Source organism: Scomber japonicus, chromosome 23 (assembly GCF_027409825.1).
Source record: "Scomber japonicus isolate fScoJap1 chromosome 23, fScoJap1.pri, whole genome shotgun sequence".
In the NCBI taxonomy this organism is placed as follows: Eukaryota; Metazoa; Chordata; class Actinopteri; order Scombriformes; family Scombridae; genus Scomber; species Scomber japonicus.
The window spans coordinates 12,835,930-12,862,879 of NC_070600.1; the positions used below are offsets into that span (position 1 = coordinate 12,835,930).

The 26,950-nt window shown below is 39.5% G+C and overlaps 1 protein-coding gene across 1 annotated transcript in view; it reads left to right on the forward strand.

Moving 5' to 3' along the window:
- Positions 1-26,950, forward strand: part of grm8a (glutamate receptor, metabotropic 8a) — a 229,371-nt gene that overhangs the window by 145,876 nt on the left and 56,545 nt on the right. Inside the window, exons 3-5 of the mRNA XM_053343944.1 lie at positions 14,672-14,807; positions 15,012-15,166; positions 17,715-17,852. Coding sequence (XP_053199919.1) covers positions 14,672-14,807; positions 15,012-15,166; positions 17,715-17,852 — 429 coding nt within the window. The remainder of the gene's footprint in view (positions 1-14,671; positions 14,808-15,011; positions 15,167-17,714; positions 17,853-26,950) is intronic.

Consider the following 26,950-nt stretch of genomic DNA (forward strand, 5'->3'; position numbering starts at 1 on the left):
ATTCAGTGCAACCGAGCTCTCACTCAGACACACATACACACAATTGAATGGCATATAATGGAGCAAACAGTGCAGAATCCAGTGAAATATGTGTATTCTGTCTGCCGGTTTGTGTGTGCATCCATGCCTGAATGTGAGCATTCATATCTGTCTGTCTACCTGTCTTTTTAGGCAGGTGTCAGCAAACGCTACCTGAGTTTCAACCTAATGGCCAACATCTTCTCCAGTGCATGTTCTGACTGCTGGCTCTGCTCTTAATGCTTTCTACATGTTGGTGATATAGATTAGATGGATCAACCACACCATGTCTATTTGAGTCTCTCTTTCTCTTTGTCTGTTGACTTTTGCCGCGGGAAGTGTAATTGAGATGGAGGAAAGAAAAGTCACATGCTACTGATATTGCTCTGTGGGAGTGCAGAGGGAAAGATGAGTGGAAGGTCAAAAGAGAGGAGGTGCACAATAAAGCGAGCTGCTGAGAGTTAAGAGTATACAGAGAAAGTCAGAGAATGGATTGACAAATGCAGCAGATCCTGCACATTGACTGCCTGGCAGCACAGGAAGAGAGAAGGGATGATGCATGAGAAGGGGGGGGTGAGGGATCAAGCAGGAGCACAGTGTGATACCGATAGCATGGGGAGAGGGTGGGTGAGGATGGAGGGATGGATGAAGACATGCTATTGATACCTCCCTGGGAGTCAAGAAGAAGGGATGGGGAAAAAAGGCAATGGATGAAATAATGATAGAGGCAGAGAGACAATCAAAGGGGCGGTGGACAAAGAGACATGTTTAACCACCGTTAGTTGTCTTCACCTAAATTGATGAAGGCAGTTGAAAGCAGCTTTTCCTTCAGGGATCGGTGAAGTTTTTCTAATTCTGAGTGAGATTCTGGGAAAAAAAGGAGTAAAACTAAACCAATGGACAGATACGAAGACAGAGAGAAGTTTGAGAAGTGGGAAACGTGTGAGTGGTAAGCCGTGTGTTGCTGTTGACATCAGAGGTGGGAGAGAAGTGTTTTTTCCACTGTAAAAATAGTAGATGTATAAAAATAACAGTCCCATCAACTGTCTAGGCTCTGTTTTGGCACATGATGTGTCCACTGCACCGAGCACAGTTTACAGTGTGCACACAGAATGAGTGGATACAATTATAGTGCAGTGGGTTTAGTACATTATTGGGTGATTCTGGGGGGAGCCTGGCACCAAAATTAGCATCACCTCTTCTTCTTGTTCTTCCCTGCAATTTGTTCCATGTGCTTGTGACAAAGCAGGGTACACAGTGCAAGCTCAAAATCACCAAAATCGCTCTGCTGCATCATCGCCACTAACAGCCCCCCTAGTGCACCTCTCCTCCTACGCAGGAGCGGTCAAGTTCAGGGCAAGTCACCAAAAATATCAAATGGTTGCAGACGAGATAAAAACCTTTTGTGCGTCTGTCGAAAATGACCCTCGAAAGTGAAAAGCCCCTCTGTGCTCCGTCATGAAAACAGAGCTCTCTGACTCATGTTGGTCTACGCAGCACCGCTTCAGCTTTTTTCAACTAGTCGTTTAAGCTTTTGGCAGGAAGCGCTGTGTCCATTAATGCTGCAAGAAAGCAGAGGCCTAGGCCAACAGAGTGCACGTCAATACCTGAAGAATACTTCATGTGCAAGACGTATTGATCTGGTGAAATCTATGCATGGGGGCGACGTTGGCCAAAGCAATAGTGCCTTCACAGCACCTGGCCAAAGAATAAGGCATTCTTTATATTCAGTGTGAAGAAAACGTACTGCATTGGATCAGACACTGGGAATCAGAATCAGTGAGTGCTGAAGAGGCTGATGTTATAGAACGCTCTTAATATCAATGAGAAATGGATCAATACCATATAATTTCTTATTTAAAAGAAAGGTGTAGCCTTCATCTCATTCAATTTGATTACACATTGATTCTGTCATAATGCTCCACGAGACATATACATAACAAATGTGCTTTAAAAAAACAACCCACTCATTTTTTATTTTTTTTTATTGCTGTAAGCTACTTTGAAGTATTGATTGTAAATGTCAATCCCATTTTTAATGCAATTCATACAATGTTGCTCCAACCCTAAGAGGATTTGTCAGAGGAACCATGTGGATTCATGCATATGTTAAGGAGGAGTATGGAGGAGGTGTTCTGCCATAGATGGGATTGAGTATATATGGATGGATGGATTGATGAATGGATAATGATTTAAGTACTGTGGCTAGCATGATGAAAGTTGGTGATTATGCTCGCAGCTCACAGTTGGAAAGGGCCTCCTAGACTTAAAAGAGAATAATCTACTTTTAAGGGAAGTAGTGCTTGACAGAAGAACAGAAGAGTACAACCTAACTGTTCACTGGATGAAAATAAATGCCTTAACAATAAAACTAAATCCTGTTTTTGCTCAAAATCCTGGAGATACACCATCTACACTCTTCTCTCTAACACTAAAAAAAGATATACATACAGCATACAGATTCAGCATAGCACACAATAAACCCCTGCCAATGTGAGGTGTGTGTACAAGTGCCTGTTAGACACAAACACACACACACACACACACACACAGCCTTGCATATGCACATATATACAGAGCACATAATGTATTCACAGACAGCCAAGCTTTTTCCTTTCATTGCCATTCAGGCATCATGTTTGCCCACACAGATGCTATCAGCAGCAATAAGTCTACGCGGTCATTGCCATTCAGCGAGCATAATGTCGCCCATATATTCTGTTCATTGGCAAATTCCAATAGGAACAAATTACCAGCTGAATTTTGTATGGGCTAGCTGATTAGTCGGCCATGTGCGTGTTTTGTGTTGACTTATCGATAAAGTTCCTATTGAATATTTAATGTCTTTGTGAGCGTCTGTTTGGTTTAACACTGTAATTGTCACTTACGGATGACAACATTAACTCGCTGATGCACAATTTTTCATTTCACAGTCGGATCTTTTATGCACCGCTCACTGATTGATTGTGGAAGAGAAAAATGACGATATAGTTTGAAACAAAGAGTGTGTTTTTCTCAAGCACAACTGCTGTGCATTAAGTGTCTGGCTTGTTTTGTTTTGTGGCTTGACTGCATTATTAGTGAATATCTGCTTATTGTGGAGTGATGCTAATAAAATGTACTATCTGGTCTGGTGTGTGCTAGTGAGAATTCTTAGAGGCATTAATTACTTTGCCTACATGATTAGTTAACAGATGATGAAAGTTTGCTCTATGACAGTAAGTAGTGTATATCTTACTTGTAAAAATGTGTGTGATTCTCTTATAATATGGAACATTCTCTGGTTTAACTTTTTTTTCAATGTAAGGATTTGCTCCTTTTTCTTGTCTTACGTTATAGTATAATTAAATTAGTTACAATGAGTTAAATTAAAATACGTTTTAAAGACTAAAAAACAAAATGGAGAATTGAGAACATTAACCAGATTGCAGCCTTACTTTGCAGTATATACTTATTATGTGTAACATTTAAAATTAACTGTGCACCAAATGGCACAAAACTAAACCAGAATACTATTATATTTTTGTGCTAAATAATAACATTTATGTGCATCTAAAATGGGAAAAAAAAGAATTTGGAAGCCGAATGAATATTTTATCCCTCTTTTCTGAACTCCTTTCCAAGCTACAAACTGTTTGGTTGTCAGAAAGGTCACAGTGAAGGTCAACAGTATCAGTGACATTTCTGGTTCTTCATTCACCCATTTCACTGCCAAAAGCATGATGCATGCTGCTTGTTTAAATGTGTATTCTTGTATCATTGTGAGTGAGTGCACGTCTGTATTCACAGTATTTTCTCATTTTGTACACACTTTTCTCTGTTAGATGACATATTTCATATTTTAGTATGCTTGGTGTCTATCTGTGTGTGTGTGTGTGTGTGTGTGTGTGTGTGTGTGTGTGTGTATGTGTGAGAGATCCCTCATCCTGAGATAAGACGTGGGCTGGAGGACAGCGGGGCATCCCAGCCTGGGGACTTACTGGCATCTGCAGGGATCTGACACTCCCTTGGTGTGTGTGTGTGTGTGTTGTGTGTTTGTGTATTAAAAAAAACAAAAAAAACAGCAAGGCTTCAACACATGTATTCACACATACACACACACATAGCCCTAGTCCGAGGGCACTGCTGTAATTGGATGTCTGATTACTGTCAGATAGTGTGTGTAGAAGAGAGAAAATGCCATAAAAATGAGAGAAAATTCTTCTCTCAGGGAAAAAGAGAGAATGTTAGCAACAGTAGAGTGGGAAAAAAAGAGGGATCGGCACTCAGAAGTCACACAGAGAAAGAAGAAGGGAGGGAGGAATAAAGAGTACCAGACAGAGAAGCGGACATGTTCTCTCTCTGTGATCTCTGAGCTTAACGTTGACCTTGTGCTTTTTATCTGCGGTCTGACAACCAATCATCCCTTCCTTATCTCCCTCCTCCCTCGCCTCACACCCTACATTTTCTCATCTTTCTATCTCTTTCTCATTTCTACCTTCCACCCTATGATTTCACTTTTTTTTTCATCTTTCTGTCTGTCTTTGCCTTTATTCACCCATCCTACCCCTCATCCTTCTATCCCCGCCTGTTCCCCATCTGTTTCCTCTCGTCCGTCCCACCCGATTCCACCTTCAGTCTCCCTCCATCCAGCAGAGAAAGTCAGTGGGATTACTCTGATAGATTGGAAGTATCGGTGATGTGTGACAGGTGGCAGGAGGTCAGGAGACTCAATGGAGACGTTAACTGACTCGCCTGAGGACTAACAGAACTAGTCTCCGGTTGCTCTTGTCAACTCTCCTCATTGTGCTCATAGTTAACAGTTAATTTAAAAGCCTGCTAGGGTCTTTTTATACTGCTGACATTACAAGGAGGAATGTGTTTTTTTCCATTCACCCATTTATCAGAAATGTTAGAGGGTCTGTTTTTTTTATTTTTTTGGGTGTAATGTAAATATGTCCAGTCCCAGCAGATCTAAGTAGATATTTCTGTATATGCAGGTACAGTTCCTGCCTACACGAGTCCACCAAAGAGTACATTTAAAATAATCCACTTATGTTCTTTTATTTTTATCATAGCGAAGATTTTTATAAAACCTCATCTCAACTCAATATTAAAGCAGCTATTATCGACTTTAATATTGTAACAGTGAGTGTGCTTAAATGGACTTGAGTAATTATGATTTGATTTTTGAAGCATCCTGTTTTTGTGTGTGCGGATAAACATGATGTCTCAATTTCACGGATAAACCCTTACCCTGCTTTTGAGAAACCTGATGATGCTAGCTGGAGTATTCCAAAAGAAACCGGTATAATGTTGAGCATCTCACTTCTGGAGCGATGATGAAGTAAAGAATTAAATATATTTGTAGGTTAGATGATGGAAGATTGAAATGCTGACTTACAGGCTACAGGTTTCACAACACATACAGTGGAGCAAGTCAAGTCACATTGGAAAATACTCTTAGTTACATCACAGCAAAGCCTAACTTTTAACATTATCAAATGATGAGATGAGTTGTCCCCTCCTCTCTCTCATGTCAGGGTTGTACAGCTCTCATCATGAGATGCACTTGCACAGTCCAGAGGTTAAAGTTTCATTATTTAATCATGCTGCATGTCCAAATTTCACAAAATTCAATAGGATTCCTTTTTTCCCGAGCATGAAGTCGATCAGATGAACTATTCAAGAAATACACGAAAGACACGCACACAGACATACAGACAGATTCCTTCCTTTGGTACATAAATAATACAAAAATCCCACATGCTAGTACTGTCTGAGTACTGCGAATCAGTGCAAGCTGCATGTATGATTGTACATGGTAGACATACTCTCTGTTCCTACCTCCATTCCCTGTTGGATAAGAGAAGAAGCTGTTTTCTAGAGGATTGCACACACACACACACATAGAAACGGGCTCTATTTCAAGCGCACACACATCTGATACACACTGTTCCATGCAATAGGTGTCCACCTGTCTCTCCTCAGACCTGAAGAAGTGCTGACTTCAGCTAGACTGCCTGACTCCTGTGGTGAAGACAGACCTGCCACCCGCTCCCCCACCGCCCCAACCACCACACACACACTCACACGCACGCACACACACACACCTAGTTTCTGTTGGATGGTAGGTAGAGTGAGATGTTAAAAGGCCAGTATCTTTTGTCTCCTTTTTGTCTTGCTCGTTCACTCTTTGTCTCCCTTGTGTCTTTTTTTTTGTTTTTTTTGTTGTCTTTCTCTTCTTTCATTCCCCCTACCTTAAATTCCTCCCTCACACAAGCAGACACCCAGGAATAATGAAAGATGTCTGTGCGAGATCCAATCTGTTTTCCCTGTGCAAAGCAGACACATTTGGATATCTGTCTACCAGAGAGTCACACAGCCCCGTTCTCTGTGTATAAAATAGAGATAGAGCAAAAGTCAAAGTCCTGCCTTTAATTAAATTGCTGTGCCTTGCTGGAGCCCTGCAACTTTACATCAGCGAGGTAAATTATATTGACATTCAAATTTTGTCCTATTTTCAGCTGCCAGAGTGACAACACAAAATACTGATTTTCATCACCCACCACGTTAGCGGAGAAAGGAGACAGGATGGAATAATTTCACCATGCTGTCACTGTATGAAATACTACGACGCAAATTAGGGCCATATATGTAAAAAATAAATGAAATACTGGCCTGGAGGAGGGGTTTGTATTCAGCCAAGCAATCACGTGGCACATTTGTTTTTCTCGAATTTATTTCTGTCAGTTTAATCTCAGAAAATCTTTTTCTAGAAATATTACCCCCCCCCTCTCCCCCTCCATGTCAGTATTTTAATTTTTTTTTTTACATATATGGCCCAAATACGCTTTAATACGTATATAATGCAAATGCATAAACAGATGGGAGTTTCACTTAATACAAAACTGATGCTAATACTATTCAGATATGTGTACTGTATAACTAAAACAACATGAATAAAGTTTTATGATTCAATAAGTTGATCCCTTCCATCTTGTACAATTACTGGTAGAGATCGAAGTTTGTGACTCCAGCAAAATGAATCTTTAAGGTTTCCTTAGCTTGTTATACTTACAATAAACCCTAATAACACCTTCTTAAAGGGGATGTAGCTTTTTTACTGTTTATGATGTTGGATAATAATGTTAAATATGATCAATTTTCAAAACTTGAGGTGAACATATGTGAAATGCTCCCTGCTCTTTTCAGCCTGCTGTGAACACTTTGATAGCAAAGTCGTCTCTACTTCCTCCTCGTGATGATGTCAGATTGTTTGCACATGAAAAAAAGAGTGAAATCCTACTACCGCTGTTGTTTAGGTAGGCTGAATCCACACGTCCACCCTCTGGACTTGTGCTGAGCCTTTGCTGACTTCAGACGTAAGTAATGTGAAGTGTTCACTTTTCATCATGTCAAGTCTTCTGAGCCACAAAGGGATAAAAATGCCCTCTGAGACAGGACTTCAAATCTCCAGAGTTGGAGATAAATTGAAATTTCTAACCCCCGTAACTCCTTTCAAAGTGCTTTTTTCTGAAAAAGTTCTTAATGTTCTGAGATGTGCTGCTTCACTCTCAACAAATCTGCTCATGAACTGCTAAATACTGTTAATATTATATTCACATTAAAGCTTTGACATTGTAGATGGACCAAAACCAACCTTTGTCTACTTTAGCAGATTCTAATGAAGAAATCCACCAAGTGAAAAAGCAAATGTCATCAAAAGTAAATATCTTAACGCCTATTATCATTAAAATTATTATGATTTTTGTTTCGTTATTGATAATAATAATAATAGTATGATTTATTTTACATTGTCAAATCATAGCCTGTATTGCTGCAGGATTATGGGTATTTTTCCAAGCAGTCTGCACCCCTAGCAGACTCTCTGGAAGTCTGCAGAAATTCTGGAAAGCTGGCCAATCCGAACAGAGTGGGTTCATCTTAAAGAGACACAATCTAAAATGGCTATTAATAGAAATGAGCGGCTGCATAACGGTCCAGTATAAGATTAGATGAGATGTTTTTTGAACTGTAAGTAATGCAAAAATATTCTAGTATATGTAGGTATAACCTCAGAATGACTTGGAAATATGAAATATATATCCCTCTAGCAGTGACTTGTTTAAACTCAATGGCAGTTCATGTGAATTATAACAAATGTTTGGACAGACTGTTAATCGTCACAGAGGTTTTTCCTTCTTCTCATTTGTTACAATTACTCTGGAACATGTTCTTGTGCTATCACTGCAGTATAAGTGCAGCCGGGTCCAAGACTGAAGGATGTCTGCAATGTCCACAATTATAATAATAACACAAAGTAGATGCAGACTGACGGATAACTCCAGCGGCTATCACTTATTATTACATTTTGTCATAATAAACTGAGGCTAGACTGTGAATTAGCTTTCTAGATAGATAACCAAAAATTATTATATTTTGTCTGAGCACCACTTGAAACATTTTATTATGTGCACAGTAGATCATTGCAAATATCCAATACCCATGCGCTGATGTAGATTGCCGCCTCAATTTATACTCTGATAATGCACAGAGCTGTGGAGACATTGCTCATAATTGTATTTCAGTGTGTATACATACTGCGCTAATCAAACAAACATTTACCAAAAGTACATTGGTTTTTCTGTAAACTGAAACTTTGCCCTTTTTGCTCATAACCCTTATCAGTGTTTCATTATCAGCAAATTAGAAGCAATTTCAGGCTTCATGCTGTTAGGCTTTTTCACCTCAGGCTCGTTTGAGGTCTGAGCAGCATCTTTTTGGGTTCGGGTTAGGACCGTCTTAAATTTTCAAGCCCATTTGTGGCTCTAGGTCCTGTAGCCTTTAAGGCATATTTTAATGGGAGGATGTAAATTTCCTGGGACAGCGGTTCCGTGGGTGTTGTCAATGATTCATTAGCGAGCCTGAGGAGAAGTTTCAACTCTGAGCAAAAAAAATGCAGAACACAATATTTACCGCACTAGTTAATCCTCACCAAGCCAAAAAAAAAAAAAAAAGCCAGCATGTATGTTGTGCACATAGTTACTGGAGTGCACACAAATACATGCATGATCATTGGTTAGGCTCACACAAGCATGTGTGAGAAGCCACACACACATTCACAGACACATAAATCAGAGACTTCAAAGGCCCACGCTGCACTGCCCCAAGCTAAGAACAAAGCATAAAGAAGCAGAGGGCAACTTTTAATTTTAAAGCAGTGCTAATGAGGTTTGGAGAGAAAGAAAGTGTGTCAAAATCACAGTATTTGTGTGTGCGTGTGTGTGCATGTGTGTGTATGTGAGAAAGAGAGAGAATTCTCCCCTAGTAACAGTGCACAGGCAGGTATTTGTGCGGGGGTTGAATGCAGTGGGTGGTTGTATCAAAGAATTGCTCGCTAAGCTGGAGAAAAAATTAATTTCTTCCTGTGTTGATTTATCTGTGACACAGAACCTCATATTTGGTCAACACATATTGAATGTTGTACTAATAGTAACAAATGACAAGGCATGTGTGTGTCAGAGTTGCTGGGATGAACACATACCGTACTTGGAGGAAGACCGTGGTGCTGAAACACATGTATCTTTAATGGAAGAATCATGAAAGGCAGCGAGGGTGATTCTTACTACCTTCCTTTCATTTTGTTACACACTTCTAACACAGATGTGTGTGCAGGCAAACACAAGTGATGCAACTCAGTACGAGCTGCATGTATGACACCTACATTGGAAATACTCAATTTTCTTACCTTCATTTGAGGACTACACACACACACACACACACACACACACACCCCCCAAGTGCCAATGAAAGCAAGGCTGCTTGCTTTACAGTTACTCTCATCATTCATCCTGAACCATATTAATGTCTGTGTATTCAAGATGTAACAATGGTATAAATACATTACAGAATGCATGAGTTTATCTGTGTGTGTGTGTGTGTGTGTGTGTGTGTGTGTGTGTGTGGTACTCTAGCAGCGTTCAATAGAGGCTTTGTGCAGGGTATGATGAGCTGTATGGGGGTGATGCAAATGGCTGCTATTGCAGCCATCTCTTCAAACAACACTATTAAAGCTGTTGTTAAAAACTGGGAGGCGCAGCCAACTGTAAAAGAGGGAAGATTAGTGTTTGAGTTGAAGACAAAAGTGAGTAAACAACGCTGAAAAAGGAGATGTGAGGAGAAGCTGATGAGTTAAAGCTTGAGACTGAGGTAAACATGCGATGTTCGAAGGAGTGTGTAGGCAGATGTGAATTTATGATTATCACTTCTACTAACAGACGAAAATCCTCTATCCTCTGTCATCCTGGATTTCAGTGAACATTTAGGTGTTTGTCACCTTGTTCTTTCCACACAATTACATGTTTCTTTCAGGCATATAATTACATCAGATTTCTTTAAGTTTCTGAGAACGTCCAAACTTCCATTGATTGCTGCTTTTCAGCACTTAGTATTCAGTATAAAGTAAATCCAACCACTATTGTTTTTTCTCTCTGTTCCAATCCTTCCAAAGAATTTAGGTCCAATCTTTTGTGGCTGATTAAGTTTGATGCAATTTAATCCTTCTTAATAACTGTATTGTACAGTTGATCTCAGTAAATAGAGCTCTATGGGTTATATGTTTTTTTCTCTCATTGCTTTGAAGGAAATGCTGAAAAGTTTCACACACACACAGAAAAGATGAATCCTCTCTGACCCCCCCACCCCCCCACCGCCTTGCCCATTCACATCTCTGTTGGTTAACAGATGAAATGGTGCAGAAAGAGTAGTGTAGTGTGGGAGGGAAGCAGATTGTTAATTAAACGTTGAGACAGCGGCACTTCCCATCCTGAAATAGAGTGAATTTAATCTCAAAACAGAATGGAGTTAATTACCGACTATAAGGGTTTCATTTAGAGAGGCACTGGACACACTTAACATCAAATTTACCATCATAACTTGAACCCTGCATCTTGTGTTTTTTTTGGGTTTTTTTTTTAAACAGCTGCAGAGAGAACAGACAGTTGCAAATGCATACACACAAACACAAAAATACATTTGTATATACTCTATTCTGTTTACACATCTGCACTGACAGCTGCATGCATTCCAGCTGATCGGTCGACACCTGTATACCTGTACGAGAAAAAACAATGTTTAGCTCAAACAAAAATGCTTCTCACCTACTGTATATTCAGAGGGGTAAAAAAATCTACACACACACACACACACACACACACACACACACACACACACACACAAGGAATTAGGCTTCAGTCACATTCCATTCCACATCGAAGCCTCAATAATCAGGTTATTAGAGATAAACTGAGAGCTTGGTGTGTTGCTGTGCAGCGGATGCAGAGCCCATAATTCAATCATCCTGTTGTAGATAAATGCGCTACAATTGTTGAATGATGTAATAAACTGGCTATTACTGTGATCCAATACAGCTGAGACCATTCTTTTATCTGAATGGAATAAAGAGAATTTCTGACTGGTCTCACATTAGTATGCTCGGCGCGCGACGTGATGTCTCTAAACAATTAATTATCCCAGTTTTTCGAAACAGTCGGCTAAATTATGAGTCTACGGATTGGATTTTTGTCAGGAGGTCGAAGAGAGGTGAAAGAAATGATGAAGCATTTGAAAGTTAAAAAATGCTTTGCCAGCTTTTCATAGTTATATACTCAAAATGATGACTTATTTAAACTTTAAACAATAATAAGGAATATCATTGACTTCTTAATATTGACACATTCTTACTTTTCTCTATATTTCTAGGAACATTCATATATTAGCTATTTTTCTTGGAGAGGAGTTGGAGGCAGACTAGTTATTAGTTTCTTCTGTGTTAGAGATCCTTGATGTAGGTTTTAACCCAGATCTTCACTGAAATCAATACAGGCTCTTGTAGTTCATTTCTTTGCATCTGACCTGAACTTTTTTTTTCCTCTATGTGGAAGTTTTCTACTCAGCCACACAAGGCAACACAAAAGGATTGGAAAACAGCTTAGGTGCTGTAGTTTATCATGTTATCATCTTTCTTTGCTTTAAACTAACTTAAAAACTTTGCATTGTGAGACTTGTCTGCTGTCTGTGATGTGTGAAGGTTTTGATGTTGTATCCCTTTCTTCCAAAGACCCCTTTTTTATTCAACAACTCCTGCTCTCAAAATCTCTGAGGGATTTTTTTGAAATGTATTTATTTATTTCTGCAACATGTTGATGTGTCTCCTGACCTAACCTCGCAGGTATCCTTTCAACAGGGCAGCAGAGGTGCACACTAATAACCCAACTTTTAACAAGTCGCTTTCTGGTACCATCAGAGACCAAAAGCATTTCAGGAGTAGTGGTGAATTTTTGGCTGCGAATGCTGAAAATTAAGTGTGCTCGGACACCTACACACAGCCATAATTTGATATTATCTTTATCTGGGAAGTCTGTTCTCCACAGAGACAGTTATTGATGAAGAGAGTGAGGCCATAAAACAAACGATGATTTAATCACCTTTATACTACTCCAAGGACAATGGAGAGAGAATGCAAACATCAGCGCTTGTGTGTGTGTGAGTGTGTGTGTGTACATACTATATGCCTTGTTTCCTCATAATTTGCTATCTGTGTACATGAATGCTAAAGTGTGTGTCAAGTAATTGATTATCCTTGAGTAAAAATGCTGAACTTCTATATGCTTGTCTTATAGTGTCTTGTGGGAGTGTGTGTGTGTGTGGGAGTGTGCGTGGGTAGGGGTAGATCTGAGTGCCTGTGCAGATTTTGTCATTTTAGTGATTTTCCTTGAGAGGCTTTTAATTTGGGGCTAATGAGTATTAGGTTTAGCAGTCATGGGCGGGGGTGTGTGTGTGTGCGTCTACGTGGGTACGTACATTGTGTGTGATTAAGGGGAGTGATGTCGTGAAAGCGACAGACTGTACAGATGTTCAATAAATCGTCTGGAACGGGCAGGGAGGAAAGGGGACATCATTCACTCTCTTTCACAAACACACACATACATACACATACACACAAGACATGGATACACACACTCAGTCATACACTGTGCACATACAGCAGATGTAATATGTTAACACTGGTATAATCCTACACGTGTGCATACAACTTTACACCTTGAGTCAGGCTGATGATACAATAAAGCAGAGCTAATTAACAAAAAGGCTAAGAGCTTATTCATGAAGTCAGGATTAGTGTGTAGTGTGGAAGTATGGGATGTTTGAGTCTGTGTGTGTGTGTATGCTTATTTATGCAGGTGATGATTTGTTCAAGACAAAAATGATGCCTAATATTATCCTTTATGTGTCCCATGTCAAGCATGAATGATTTGTGTATGTACTGAAGAGTGAGAGGGAGGAAGAGAAAGAACGAGGCAAAAAAAACAAAAAACTTTTTTATTATCCAACATGTTTCACTCCCAACTCATTACCGAAGTATTTGTACACATGCAGTATTATAGCTGTAACTATTAAAAAATGATTGTGTTTTATGGTGTGACAAAGCTGGTCTGATTAAATTTAGGCACAAAAACCACTTGGTTAGAGATAGGGTTAGAAAGGGTTAGTGTTAAGGTTAGAAAGGGTTAGGAAAGGGTTGGGGTTAGGGAAAGATCATGGTTTGGGTTAAAACTGATCTGACCTGCAGTTAAAAACTACAGGACAGAAGCAGGAGGCAAACAGCCGTCTCCTGCCAGCTACTCCAACACTTCCAAATATGGACATTCATCACCTTTATATAGAGATAATTGGTTTCATGGCATCTATAGAATTGAAATGGACTTACTTGCACATAAAAATGAGTCCATAAAAAGTGGTACCCAGTACATTAAAAGGTGACGTCAAGAGCTTAAGCATGTAACAAGTTTGGAGTAACAGTGGGCTTTATCGCGCATATTGTGAGTGAAACAACTAATATTGCCTGTGACTGCTACTCTCGTCATTCTCCACAATGAGAAGTGGAAGTGTGAAGTGTGTACAGAGGATATTTCCTGTCACTCATGCTATGTACGGTGACGTGATTATGAATCATAATCTTTGCCCATTCATCCCTCTCCCTTGTTTTTCTTTGTTACCGTTGATACCCAACACCTCCCACCTCCGCCGTAATTTCCTTTCTACATAGTCTTAACACTGCTTTTCTTTTTTCTTTTTTTCCCCCCTGCTGTTGTTGTTATGATCCTCTGCTTCTTTCTTCTTTTCTTTCTTTCCTTCATCCCTACTTCCTTTACCTCCAGCCTTTTGTTTGTTAAATTTCCCTACTTAGTTTTCTGTTCCTCTGTTTTTTCTCTGCTTCCTTTATCCTGGGTCTCTTTTCATCATCCAGTCGTTCTCTTTGTTTTCTGATTTTGTCATCTTTGGCATGAATGTTTAATATTGCAATCTTTCCGCTTGTTGGTGGGGTTCTCTGAAGTTACTCGGCCAGTAATGTTACATCCTCTCTTGTGGATTTTCTTGGAGATTCTATGGTGGCTGTTGCTATCATGCTAACCAACCATTTATTATTCTATTTATCTCAAAATACTGATGTTTTTTGAAGTGTAAATCCAAACTTTTATAAACTGGTTAAAGGCTCAATCGAAGTGGAGTCACAGAAGTTAAGTGACAAGTACAAAATGCAAAACGGAGACTACAACAGAAAAAAAAAGATAATCTTCAATTTCTCGCTTTCTCTATCTTTCTATCCCAGGTGGTGTATGTATTGCTCAGTCCTTGAAGATCCCCAGGGAGCCCAGGCCAGGGGAGTTTGACAAGATCATCAGACGCCTGCTGGAGACCTCCAATGCCAGGGCCATCATCATGTTCGCTAATGAGGACGACATACGGTACGTGCTGTGCACCTCAACTACTACCCGGCTGCCACTACTCAACAATTCTCTAGTTTTATAACATTTTCTGTGGCATTGTAACCTTATTTGACAAGAAAACCTTAGTATATGCACTCAAATCCTTCACCTCTTTTTCTTGGCTTTCCCGGGCCACATATATGCTCTCATTCTCTGCTCTCTCTCTCTCTCTTTCTCAAACAGACGAGTTCTGGATGCAGCGAAAAGAAACAACCAGACAGGTCACTTCTTGTGGGTGGGTTCAGACAGCTGGGGATCCAAGATCTCTCCCGTGATTGGCCAGGAGAGAGTGGCTGAGGGAGCCATCACAATTCTTCCCAAACGAGTGTCTGTGGATGGTAAGAGTGTGTGTGACTATTCCACGCATCATTACAAATATATTCAATAATACGACAACCACAATGAATAAAGATAAAATCATAGATGAAAACTTGCTCTTGCTAATCCTCTCTGTGACTTGCTCCACTTTACCTGTGGATGGTGTGTGGAATGTGTGTCTGTGTGTGCTCAAAGACTAATAGATCAAATAAAGGGGACAGGGGGAAAAGACCAGACACAGAAAATGAAAAGCACTCATGTTCCCTCGCTCTTGATCCCAGCGGGCAACAAGTTTTTGCCATTAGGCCGGGGAGGATATCCTCATTTGCTCCCTGTCAGAGCTCCCTATTAGATAATTGTCTCCTGGAGGGACGCAAAGGCGACAAGATATAAACTGAAAGCGACGGAGAAGCGAGTCTATGGAGAAGTTTAAATGAATCAAAGTGCAGTTTGGATACTTGACATGGGGGAACTTGCCAGGGACAGAGAGTTGAAAGTCAGATGGAACGAGTGAAAGCTTGATAAAGATAAAATATACCAGTTTATTAAGCACACCGGACAATATGATGCAATCCAATCTGATACCTTTGCAATAAACCCCACCTTTGTGAAGCTTTGAAAGTTTTTGTTACCAATGTGTTAGGCTGAGGAAGTGCCTCAAGTGCCAATATTCCTCAAGGTGAAGAAACATACAACTTTTCTTCTTAACACTTAATTTTTTGCACCATTTAAACTAATTAGATGTTAATTGGTAAGCTTTAGAAATGCTGGTTTGTGGATTTTTTTTCTCTCAATTTGAACAGAACCACACTAGCATTTCCCCCCTGCCTTCAGTCTTTGTACTAAGCTAAGCTAACCGTCTCCTGGTTTCAGCTTCATATTTAGCATATGACGTCATTTTCTCTCTTAATGTGAGAAACCTAAACTCAATGTTGTTCAACTATACCACAGATGCGTATGTTTTTATTTTTATTAGTATGACATCTGTAATCACAAGGAGAAGTATGCGATCCCAGTTGAATGTTCTTCCTGTTGAGCTGCAAACAGGGAGTCAAACCCCCGCAGCCCCCGCAGTCTAACTATTGAATGAGCAGCACAGGTGCAAACAGGACTTTTATTTCCCTGACAGCAGAGAAGATTAATCAAGGCAGCTCTTGTCAGCCTTTACAGCGAGTCAGGCATGGCACAGGCTGTCCAAGTCAGTCTGATAGTCCCAAGGGGTTTCTTCATCCTCCACGGTTTGTTTCACATGCACTGTGTCGCCCCCTAATGCAGTCCCAGTGGTGCTGGAAATGACACTTTCTTTTTATTAGTGAGGTGTAAACGCATCTTTGCAATCTACTCTTGTCATACTTGAGGGTCCTCATGAGCAGTAAATAGCTCTGCCTGTTCGCATTCTAGCAGACACCACTCCAATGATGGTGTTGTGTTATATTGGCCACATGCGGAGGAGAATTGGACAGATTTTTGGTCTGATTTGCCCCTCTGAGCAATTGTGGGGCTGATCTTAACAGATTATCCAAATTATTTAATAATGTCAGAGACTTCAAATCCTAAATATTACATTTGTGTAATTTAAAAGGAACACCAATGTAATATTTCGCAGTAGCCAATGAGAGCGAGTTGATCGAAAAAGTCAACAACCGGATGTTGCTTACAATAAAACTTTGTTTCCAACTCACCTCCAGCTGATTGGTATGCAGAACGTAGCACACACAAGTGTAGTGTAATCAGCTGATGACGAAAGTTTGCCTCCATCTTTGTTTGTATCTGAAGTCACGTTTGAGTATACAAGTTTCTGTGAGATCCCACATCCCTGGAATTACAACTCTGAAATCTCCATCTTGGCTGAATTATCTGGCATGTGTGTTTGAACAATTGAAATATTAAAAATTAGTTAAATCAGTCGTTAAGTCTGTGGTTTCCTCCCTTTTTTTAAAAATCAGTTAAGATCAGTGAAGATAAAATCCTCTGGTGTCCACTTGGCATTACATCTAGGGACACCTGAAATCCATTTGTGCTATATTTCTCTCATAGACAACAAAACAAAAGTCCAATTAATTATGATATGAACAAAGTAGTACAAGTACAAGAAGTGTGTTTTCTTTCACCCATCTCTTCATCTCAGCCTGCCAGCCTCTGACAAGTATTTCCATTCCTACAAGTGGACGAGTGTGTTCTTGCCTTTTCTCCTCTCCTCTCTACTTATTAAATTTGACAAGTAGCCGAGCACATTGTGAAAGCTCAGTCTAAAATGTTGGCTCTCCTTGCCCGCGGCTTCAATAGCTGATAGGAGCTCCAATACTGAATGGCTCTACAGAAATGGCATTTTTAGCTATACTTTAGTTCCATAGGCAAGTCATAACATATGCTTTAGTGAGTCAGACCAGTGCCATGAAAACACGAGGCAGCATTATAATCCTCCTAATAGTACATCATCAAACCAAATGTAGGAGGTGTTGATATCAACTCTCAAAAGTAAAGTTTCTAAAAAGAAGGAGAGAAAGAAGAAAATGGTAAACGTAGTGTTTCCGACTGTTTGAAAAAGCTGATTTTTCTTTTTTACAGCGTTTGACAAGTATTTCCGTAGCCGCTCGCTTTCCAACAACAGGAGAAATGTTTGGTTCGCTGAGTTCTGGGAGGAGAATTTCAACTGTAAGCTGGGGATGCATGGCAAACGGCCTGGTAGCCTCAAAAAATGTACAGGTAAGACTCCTACACTTTGACTTTCTATCTATCATGGTTTCCACCCTTCTGTTTTTTTCTTCTCTTCCCAATCAAGTAGTCCACAAAAAACAAACAAACAAAAAAAGTCTAAGGCTTCATTACAGCATCCTGGCTCTGAAATTGTCGACAGGGAGAATACATGGGGTTTAATTAGTATATATATTGTAGAGAGCTGCTGGCTCTAATAAGTACCCTTAAAGCACAGATCACACTTGCTGTTAGGCTCCGAGGAGCAGTACGGCTCAACAAAAACAATTGTCTGTGTACGAGAAGCTAAAAGGCAAATTAAATAATCGTTGGAGACTCTGCTTGTGAATACGGTCATTTAATCTCCTCTGTGTGTGTGTGTGTGTGTGTGTGTGTGTGTGTAGAGTGCACGTCTATTTGTGCTTCAATAAGCACTTCTTCCTGTCATTTGGTGTGGTATGTGTGGTTTGACCTGCATTTTGCTGTCATATCAAAATGCTAGCAGCTTGTAATTTTACACAAGACCAAGCACTGCCACCAATATGTAACCTGTGTCTTTTGTTTTATAAGTGTGGCTGTGTGTGCACTTTAACATGCCTACGTCTGCACAAATAACTACACACTTACAGCAGAGTCAGTCATTGGACATCACCTGTATATATGTCCATAATCCAAAACATGAAACCATTCCCGTACTGTTGCTGTATGACCTCATGCTGCTGTGATTGAGTCTGTATGTTTATGCGCGTGTGTGTGTGTCACAGTGAGTATTCCCCAGCTGACGCCCGTCATTAGTTCACATAATTAGGTTTGTAAGGGCTGTGACTCCCATTGACCGTCTATTACTTGCACTGGCATCTGTGTATGTGGGCGTGTACGTGTCGAGGGTCCTGTAGTTGCCCGACAGAGTCCATTAATTCCAAGTGCTGGGGTTCGCGACCCCCAAATCATCAACACAGAACCCAATCAGCAGCCTGCTGCTCAAGGTCGCCACGGTGACACAGCTGATGGGAGGATGTGGAAATGGGTGTGATTATTACATGTGAATGGGCTGAGGGGGACAGACAAATAGAAAGGAAATGGTGTCAACAAGTGTAAATAAACAAAATTATCAGGAAGAGATGCAGAAAATAAATGAATAAATAACGCGTGGATACACAAATTAGATATCAAGAGGTGAAGAAATGACAATAAAATGCATGAATAGGAGAGGAAAATAACAAATGGGGGTGGACAAACCAATAAGAGACAGAAGAGGAGAAGGGCATGAGTGAAAACAGGTCTTTCTGACATGACCTGTGCCTAATCCCCTGCCAGGTTACATATACAAACAGCATCAGCTTTTTTGCAGTAATATTCATTGTCCCAGATTAAATTCAATATTTAGACATTGTTTGTCCTCAGTGACTTTTATCAGTTTTGACCAGATGTGTTGGGCAGCGCAGGATAAAGCTTGACTGCTGTTGCGGAGATGTTCTTTTTACCTCATGATCTGATGTTGATCTGATCCGATATAGAAGCCTGACACCTTGCAGAGTATATCTAAAAATGGTTTTCAGATTTTCTTTTTTTTTTAAAATCTATTTTCATCTGGACCCCCTACTGTTGCAGCAAGCTAAACCAAAAAATGCAGCAAGCTATTATGGCCTGATTTATTTTATTTTATGTTTTATTTGTCAACCATTGTCTGATTTTTAATCATAGACACCTCCTATCAACTTTACCAACATCTGGGCCTCTTTCCATTACGTACAAACCATTTTAATGTAAAATCATACAATGCGGCCCAATGAAATTCTGGCTTGTATTTTCCCACTGTCTAAACTTCCTGTTCTATTTACAGCTGTTATTTGAAGGTGCTGTTCAAATGCAAATCATGCTGTGTTATTTGAATAATATTCTGCTGGTACTTTGGTGAACTATTATGTTATAAAGGTTACCATATATTTTGTGGGCTGTTAAACACATACATATTAAAATGAATCTAAATGACAGTAAACAACTGAACTCAGAAAACAAACCAACATATAAAATACCTCACAACTACTGACTGAGTGCATCATTGTTTCATCAGTCAGCTGTCGCTCTCTTAAACCACATGACTCACACATCACGATGCAACTTCTTTTGCTACTGTCTTTCATTTTAACCTGAGAGAAATCCTTTTAACTTGATTCTTTAGTGCAAGACGAGTTACATGAAGCCAATGCATATTTTATGAAAATACATCCAGTTTTCTGTAGACTGTAAAACTATAACTAATGTTGTAGTTTTTATTATTTCATGGTTGTTACTGCTGCTGTACCATCAATTCTGGACTGGTTCTCCAGTCCAATAACCACATTTAATGATTTATTTAGAGTACATTACAGCAACTTTCATCTCTCATCATTTCATCTTCCATCAAGGGAATAGTGTAGCACAAAAGAAAAAAAAGGATATCCGAAGCTTCTGAGTCAAGTAAAACCTTCTTTTATTCAAGGATGGCTGCTATGCTGAGATCAGCCAGGACAACTCAGACACTGGAATAAAACTTTGTCTTTGCTCTGTTGAAACGTGCAGTCAGGTAAAACAGATGCCAGAGGGGAAGCAGACTGAGGCAGACATCAGATTGCAGATAAGCCTGTACTCTTACATTCTCACAAATGCTGACACACCCAGTGGCTGCAAAAAAAGACAAAACATGAATGAATACACATGCTCTGTCTTAATTAATGTGATACACTGACACCTGTCTCACTGGCCTTGTTTTTCACAGGTGTCTGTCTTCACACATCTCAAAGACTCACTAAAGATTACAACACAAATCTCAGTGAAATAAAATATTAGTTATTATTAAAGACTATGAACTGTCTTTATCATATTGTTCACATATTAAAGCTGGTAAAATCAGACCAAACACCAACCACCCAAAAATTATGCCTTCAAAAAATGAAATGCTTGTAAAATAAAAGTCTGAAATATAAATCTGTTTCCATGAAATGCATAGCAGATCTTAGATATTGCAATTTTCCATCCCTTCCAGGTCACAGCAACAAGGTTTTGCCCACCTGTTTTCTCTCTCTGCTTATAATCCCATCATGCTCTACAGTAGGGATTTGTAGCTCCTCATAGAAAATGAATGGGAGGTGGTAGCTCCACCTTTACTCACCGCTCTGTGACACCGGTTGAGCTCTGAAATCATCACACCCTTTTTTTGTGGTATCAGCATCTCCCTGCCCTGGACTAGTCACAAACAAACTGAGACAGACATGACAAACACACCAGTGCAACAATGTGGAAAATAGAAAGCACATTCACACACAAACATACACACAGTCATATTTCATCACTTCAGAGGACATTACATTGATTTATATTCATTTTCTGGAGACTTATCATGAACTTAATCATAACCACCACATGCCTAACCTTACACATCTCCAACTAAACTTAACTTTAAAGTCTTTTCCATAAAATTAAGGTTTTTTGTTAAGCCTTGTATTCCCATAACATGACTATGTAAACAGATTTATGTCCCCACAACATGAGGAATACTTGGACCACACACACACACACACACATACATTCTGTCCACACACTTTTCCATCTGGGCACATGAGTGGATCCATTGCACCAGTGAATAGCACATTGGTTGTGACAGAAGCTATAAGCCTCAGGTACACACAGAGGAATTTAAGTGCAGTGTGAGCAGGAAACAAGGTTGTTACACTGTCGTTCTTTTTTTTCCTCTTCTTTTTGTCTTTGTCTTCTCTTCTATGTGGGTTGCGACTCGTGTCGCTCTCCGGGGAATGACACCAATATTTTATCTTTCTTTTCCTCACCTCCTGTGATCTTTCTTTACTTTGTTGACTGTCATTCTTTAGGCAACTTCCTCTCTGTGTGAATCTGTGTCTCACCGTCTTTCTATGTCTCTATCTGTCATCTCTTACTTTCCTGTTACAGTGAAATCAAATGTATCTTTATTGGCATGATAATATTTATGATACAGTATTGACATAGCACTATACACACCTAAAATATAATAGATTTAAAACACAACAAATACTGTACGGAACAAAAGGAAACAATACGTTTATATTTTATTGCTTCAATTACATTAGTGATGACAAAATGATTTTTAAAAATAATTTATATATGCAAATATGTTCAGTTGAGGTGTGTCAGCTTTAAATTTAATCTGATGTGCAATGCATTTAAACAATCTGCTGTTTTTTTAAGGATTTATGAAATTTAATTTGCTACAGAAAATCTCACACAAATGTCTGTGAACAAAAAGAACTATAGAACTATTTCTAAGCAGAATATTTTCTTTCTCTTGTTTCATTTTCTCACAATTACTCACTGGTGTGGTCGAAGCTTAAATCCTACACATGGCCACAAAAACTAATCTCCTGTATCATTTTGTTATAATTCACTGTGAATGTGGCAAATGAAAGTAAGCTGGGTCTGTAAACGAGGAATACTTTTACGTTAGTGCTTACATTTACAGTGAATAGTTATGACGGTGTTCTTTGAAGAGCTATTTGCAAAGCTATTTGTAATAATGTAAATTTTATGCAGCTGTATATGGATGAAACTACACTTCCATGCTGGGTTTAATGGGTCCAATAACACTCATTTAGTAGTGTTTCCACCCTAGTAAACGGAGGGAAACATATGGTGCAGATACAGACCATGAATAGTGAACCAAGAAATACAGTGTGTCTGATTAGATCTCCAGGTGTAATGAATAAAGAAGTATTTCAAAGTTTAATTGGGGATGTAGGTACAGATAAACAGTACACAACCCTTCCAAACACGATATTATGACTCTATATGCATGTTCAATGTATCACAATGTGTGCTCAGGTAAAAAATAAGTCAGTCAGATATGGCTCATTTTTTTTTGTTGTTGTTAAATTTGAGAGTTAGGCATATTTGAACATTTACTAAGGGGGTCAAACACTCTGTCAGGTGAGAATGACACTGTAGAGGATGTGTGAAAAAGGAGTGCTCACTCTGTTGTAAGAGAAAATCCTATTTTAACAGTTTTATGTTCATGGTGTACTCTCCCTGATTAGCAAGATTACCATCAGGCTCTCATTCTTCTTGCAGCTGCCTAATGAAGGCTCCTACTTAATGGGCAAACACAGAAGATTATCAAATGCTTACACACACACACACACACACACACACACACACACACACACACACACACACACACACACACACACACACACACACACACACACACACACACACACACACACAGACACAGACACACACACAAAGTTTTACATTTCCCCAGTTTAATATAAAATATTAATACTTTACAGAGTGTTATTAATGGGAGAATTATCTTCTAAAGGATACAAGGCGATAGTTTGATGTCCTTGCTTTCCGAGCATGAGGATGCATTTCTTAGTTGGTATAAAAAGTGTGCTTTTGATGATGCAAAGTCTTGATCCAACACTAGAAATGTGTGCATGGATCTGTCTGTGTGTGATGCATGCAACAGTTCCATGATTTAATTAGATCCTGACTTAGCCCAACATGCATACATTTACAGTACCCTCTCACATAAACACATGTTCACTTGCTACAAATAGACCATATCCTAACGAGGTAGATGGGGAAGGAGAGTTATTAGGCTCGCAGGCTGGATTAACTGTTCTATCTCCTCTGTGTAAAGGCCTTAGGGCTGAACAGACTGAAACACGGAGACAAACACAGATGGAGAACTTGATGGACAATTAGAGACATACAGGAAAAGACAGACAGATTGCAGGCTGGGATACAGAGGCAGACAGTGCTTTATGGCTCTTTGCAACATTCGTTTTCAGTAGGTGAGATTGCGAAGTACCATTAAGCTGCAGTGAAATGATCCTTTTTCGTCTTCTTGTAGAGGACACGGTTATTTAACTGCTCTCATAGATGACTCTTATATGTGTGTGTGACTGATTGATGAGAGGCAGACACACCAAACAGAGCATGTGTATCCTCTGTGCCTTCTACAGAGAGCACATGTGCATCTGAGTGCTTGTTGCTGTCACATGTAGTACTGTGCACTTGAATGGATCAATGTTGAACCGCCCATCTGTCACTGTCACATACACACACACACACACACACACACACACACACACACACACACACACAGTAATCCATCTTGAGCAAGCCCTGTCACATACCACTCTTTGTCACTGATATACACCCAAAGGCACATCCTCATGTAAACTGCTGCAGCACACAAAACAACAAAACATGCACTACTGAAGAAGCCCACATTAAACACATTAAAAATTAAAATGATATTATTCAGGTTATGCACTGTGAATCCAACACTGACATACTGCAAAGTTAATTTGGTGAATTGCCTTTTTGTGCATTTTAGCAGAAGAACACTGGCATTCATTTAGAGTTGAGTCTTCACCAACTCCTTAGGGAAATACCTGGCTGTTTAGTTGCTAAATGCTCCTCTATGTTCACCTGCTAGTTGTTGGGTTTGCCTGCTGTTCATTGCTAAGCAGGTTGTGTAAAGTGGATTTATCAGAATATTGTTTTGCTAATAATAATGACCTCAAAGCCGATAAAAAGCTCTACAGGGTCGAGAGGAACTGCAGCGTTTGGGTGATAACTCTCTGTTGGTTTGTCATGATGAGTGACATCTTACACATCACATGACCCATTTGACCCATTGTTTATGTAAAAATATTGATTAGTGCAGCTTTAGATTCAGCATTTAAACTGTAGGACATTTAATGCAGACCAAGTTTTGTTTTGTTCAACCTAGACGTTAATTAGCCTAGATTTTGACCATCATTCCTGGCTGGGTTTGTGCACAGAATTTTTTCTCTCCTTTTTAACAACCATCACTGTGAAATGAGTCCTCAAGGTAGGGTCAGGGTGGGCATAAGGTTTGGGGTTAGTTTGGTCTAATTGTCTGTCTGCTTCTTACCCTGTTGCACTCTGTTCTAGTGATGTTGCCACATTCTCAGATCTCAGCAGTTATCAACCAATTTTAATGACCAAAAACGATGCAAATTAGAGCCAGGTTTTAACGCACTGCAGGTTTCTTCTTTTTTTCATTTCTCAGATGCTAAAGTAGGTTTAACAGTACTTTCTGCTTTAATTAGACGTCGTATGAGCCAGAGCCACATTTATCATCATGTTTGCTCCATTCTTCCTTTAGAGTGGGTGTGTGTATCACATCATATATTTCAAACTGAAGACATGTATGTGCATGTATTCACACATATAAAAATACCATACTCACAACTGCAAATACACACACATTTCTGTATGAAATACTGGGTCGTTGAAGCTTGGAGGGAACAAGTGCTTCTCTACTAATGTGATTTTACGGTTCGTCCTCTGCTCAACAATGCCTGTTTTCTCAGCTGAATACCTCCACATTCACCCCATTATTTTCCTCTCTTCTTTCCTCGTATTCTGTTGTTTCATTTGTTTGCTTCCTTTACATTTTTAAACATTCCTGACATGAACTTGTCTTCTATCTTCTATCATCGCTCATTCCTCCTTGTTTAGGTTGTGTTTTCCAATCCTGTCTTCTCTGATTCAACTCTCACCTTTATTGTTCTCGCTCTCGGCCTTCACTTGTGTCTCCTTGTGTTCTATTCTTTTTTTTTTGTGCGTATATGTACGTTCTCGAGAGCAGTACATCGGGAGAGTGCTGACGTGAGTCAGCATAATATGAATAATGATGAATGAATAATTTATATTAGCTGTGTGTACTATCAGCAGTAATATATACCAGTAATAATGTAGAGATGTAATATATATTAGCCACATATGTCAGAGGCATCACATTATTTATGAAAAGTGGTGTTCTGCAGCGAATTGCTCTTTCTAAAGCAGAAAACATTCTTGCAGCAGTTTGACAGGAGGTCTGAGGAGAGAGGGGAAAGAGGATGAAAGATGAGGATGAGAAGGCTCAAAGAGAGCAGTTTCAGCCAGTAAAGAAACTCACCAGGCAGCCAACGAGAGCCATTAAATGATGACAACTTGGGTCTTGTTTTGGCAGTTTTGACCTTCTATACTCAGTAATTTAATTGCTAAGATCTGCAGATGCGGCAAGATTCTTAAAAAGAAGTTTGTATCTGCAACAAAACAGCAAAACAAGTAGTTGAGATTTAAAGAGTAACTTACTTCTATATGGAAAAAGCAGTGTTTCCACTTCCCTCCCTGGTTGAAAGTATCAAGACATTTGACCTGCGACTACATCCAGCATCACTGATGGGTGTGGTCAGAAGTAGGCTCTGTAATTACAGGCTATAGTGATGTCACAGGGTTCTGACACACCGTGTAGAGCACCTCTACGTCACTGAATAGGGTGATAAGTAAAACCACCAGAGGGAATTTTTAGATTTTCAGATTTAAGCTAGTCCTTAAACAAATCCCTGGAAGCCTGTTTTACCAAATTTGCAACATGCACACTGCTACATTCATCTTAATACGTTTAACTAATCAAGAGAAATGCCATACTTTTGACAGATGCAAGAGCATGTGAGAGGACGGTAGGACTCCAAAATGTATCTGCAATGTCTTTTATGAAACTAGACAGTAGCTTCATGTGCACTGTCTGTAAGCAGTCCTCACAAATCACTGTTAGGCCCCATTTCAAAGGGAAAATGAAGGAAAGCAGTGATATAACATATTCACCAGCATTTAGCCAGTGGCAGGTGTTCATTTCCATCTATGGTTTGTAATTAATTTAATAGGTTGCAACTACCCATTGATTAACTAATTGTTGCAGCTCTTAACTGTTTAATTGTTTACAACATTTCCTAATCATTTTCCATTTGTGAATCCTGTCTCATCTGACCTTTTTATAGCGATGATGCCATGTTCCCACTCCAGCAATTACAATGTTAATATAACCCATAGAAATAGCAATAAACTGAACAATTGAAATACAACTATAAATATAATAGGCTGTATAAGAAAGCTGTTCAATCAGTCATTTAGTCATCAAACCAGTCCTTTCACCCTGCCTTTAGTTAAAAACTGATGTATTGCACCAACATTCTCAGAAAATTGATGCTTGACAGATTTTTCCACACTTTTATGTTATTGATCTGACTGTTGGCTCGGCACATACACTGTAC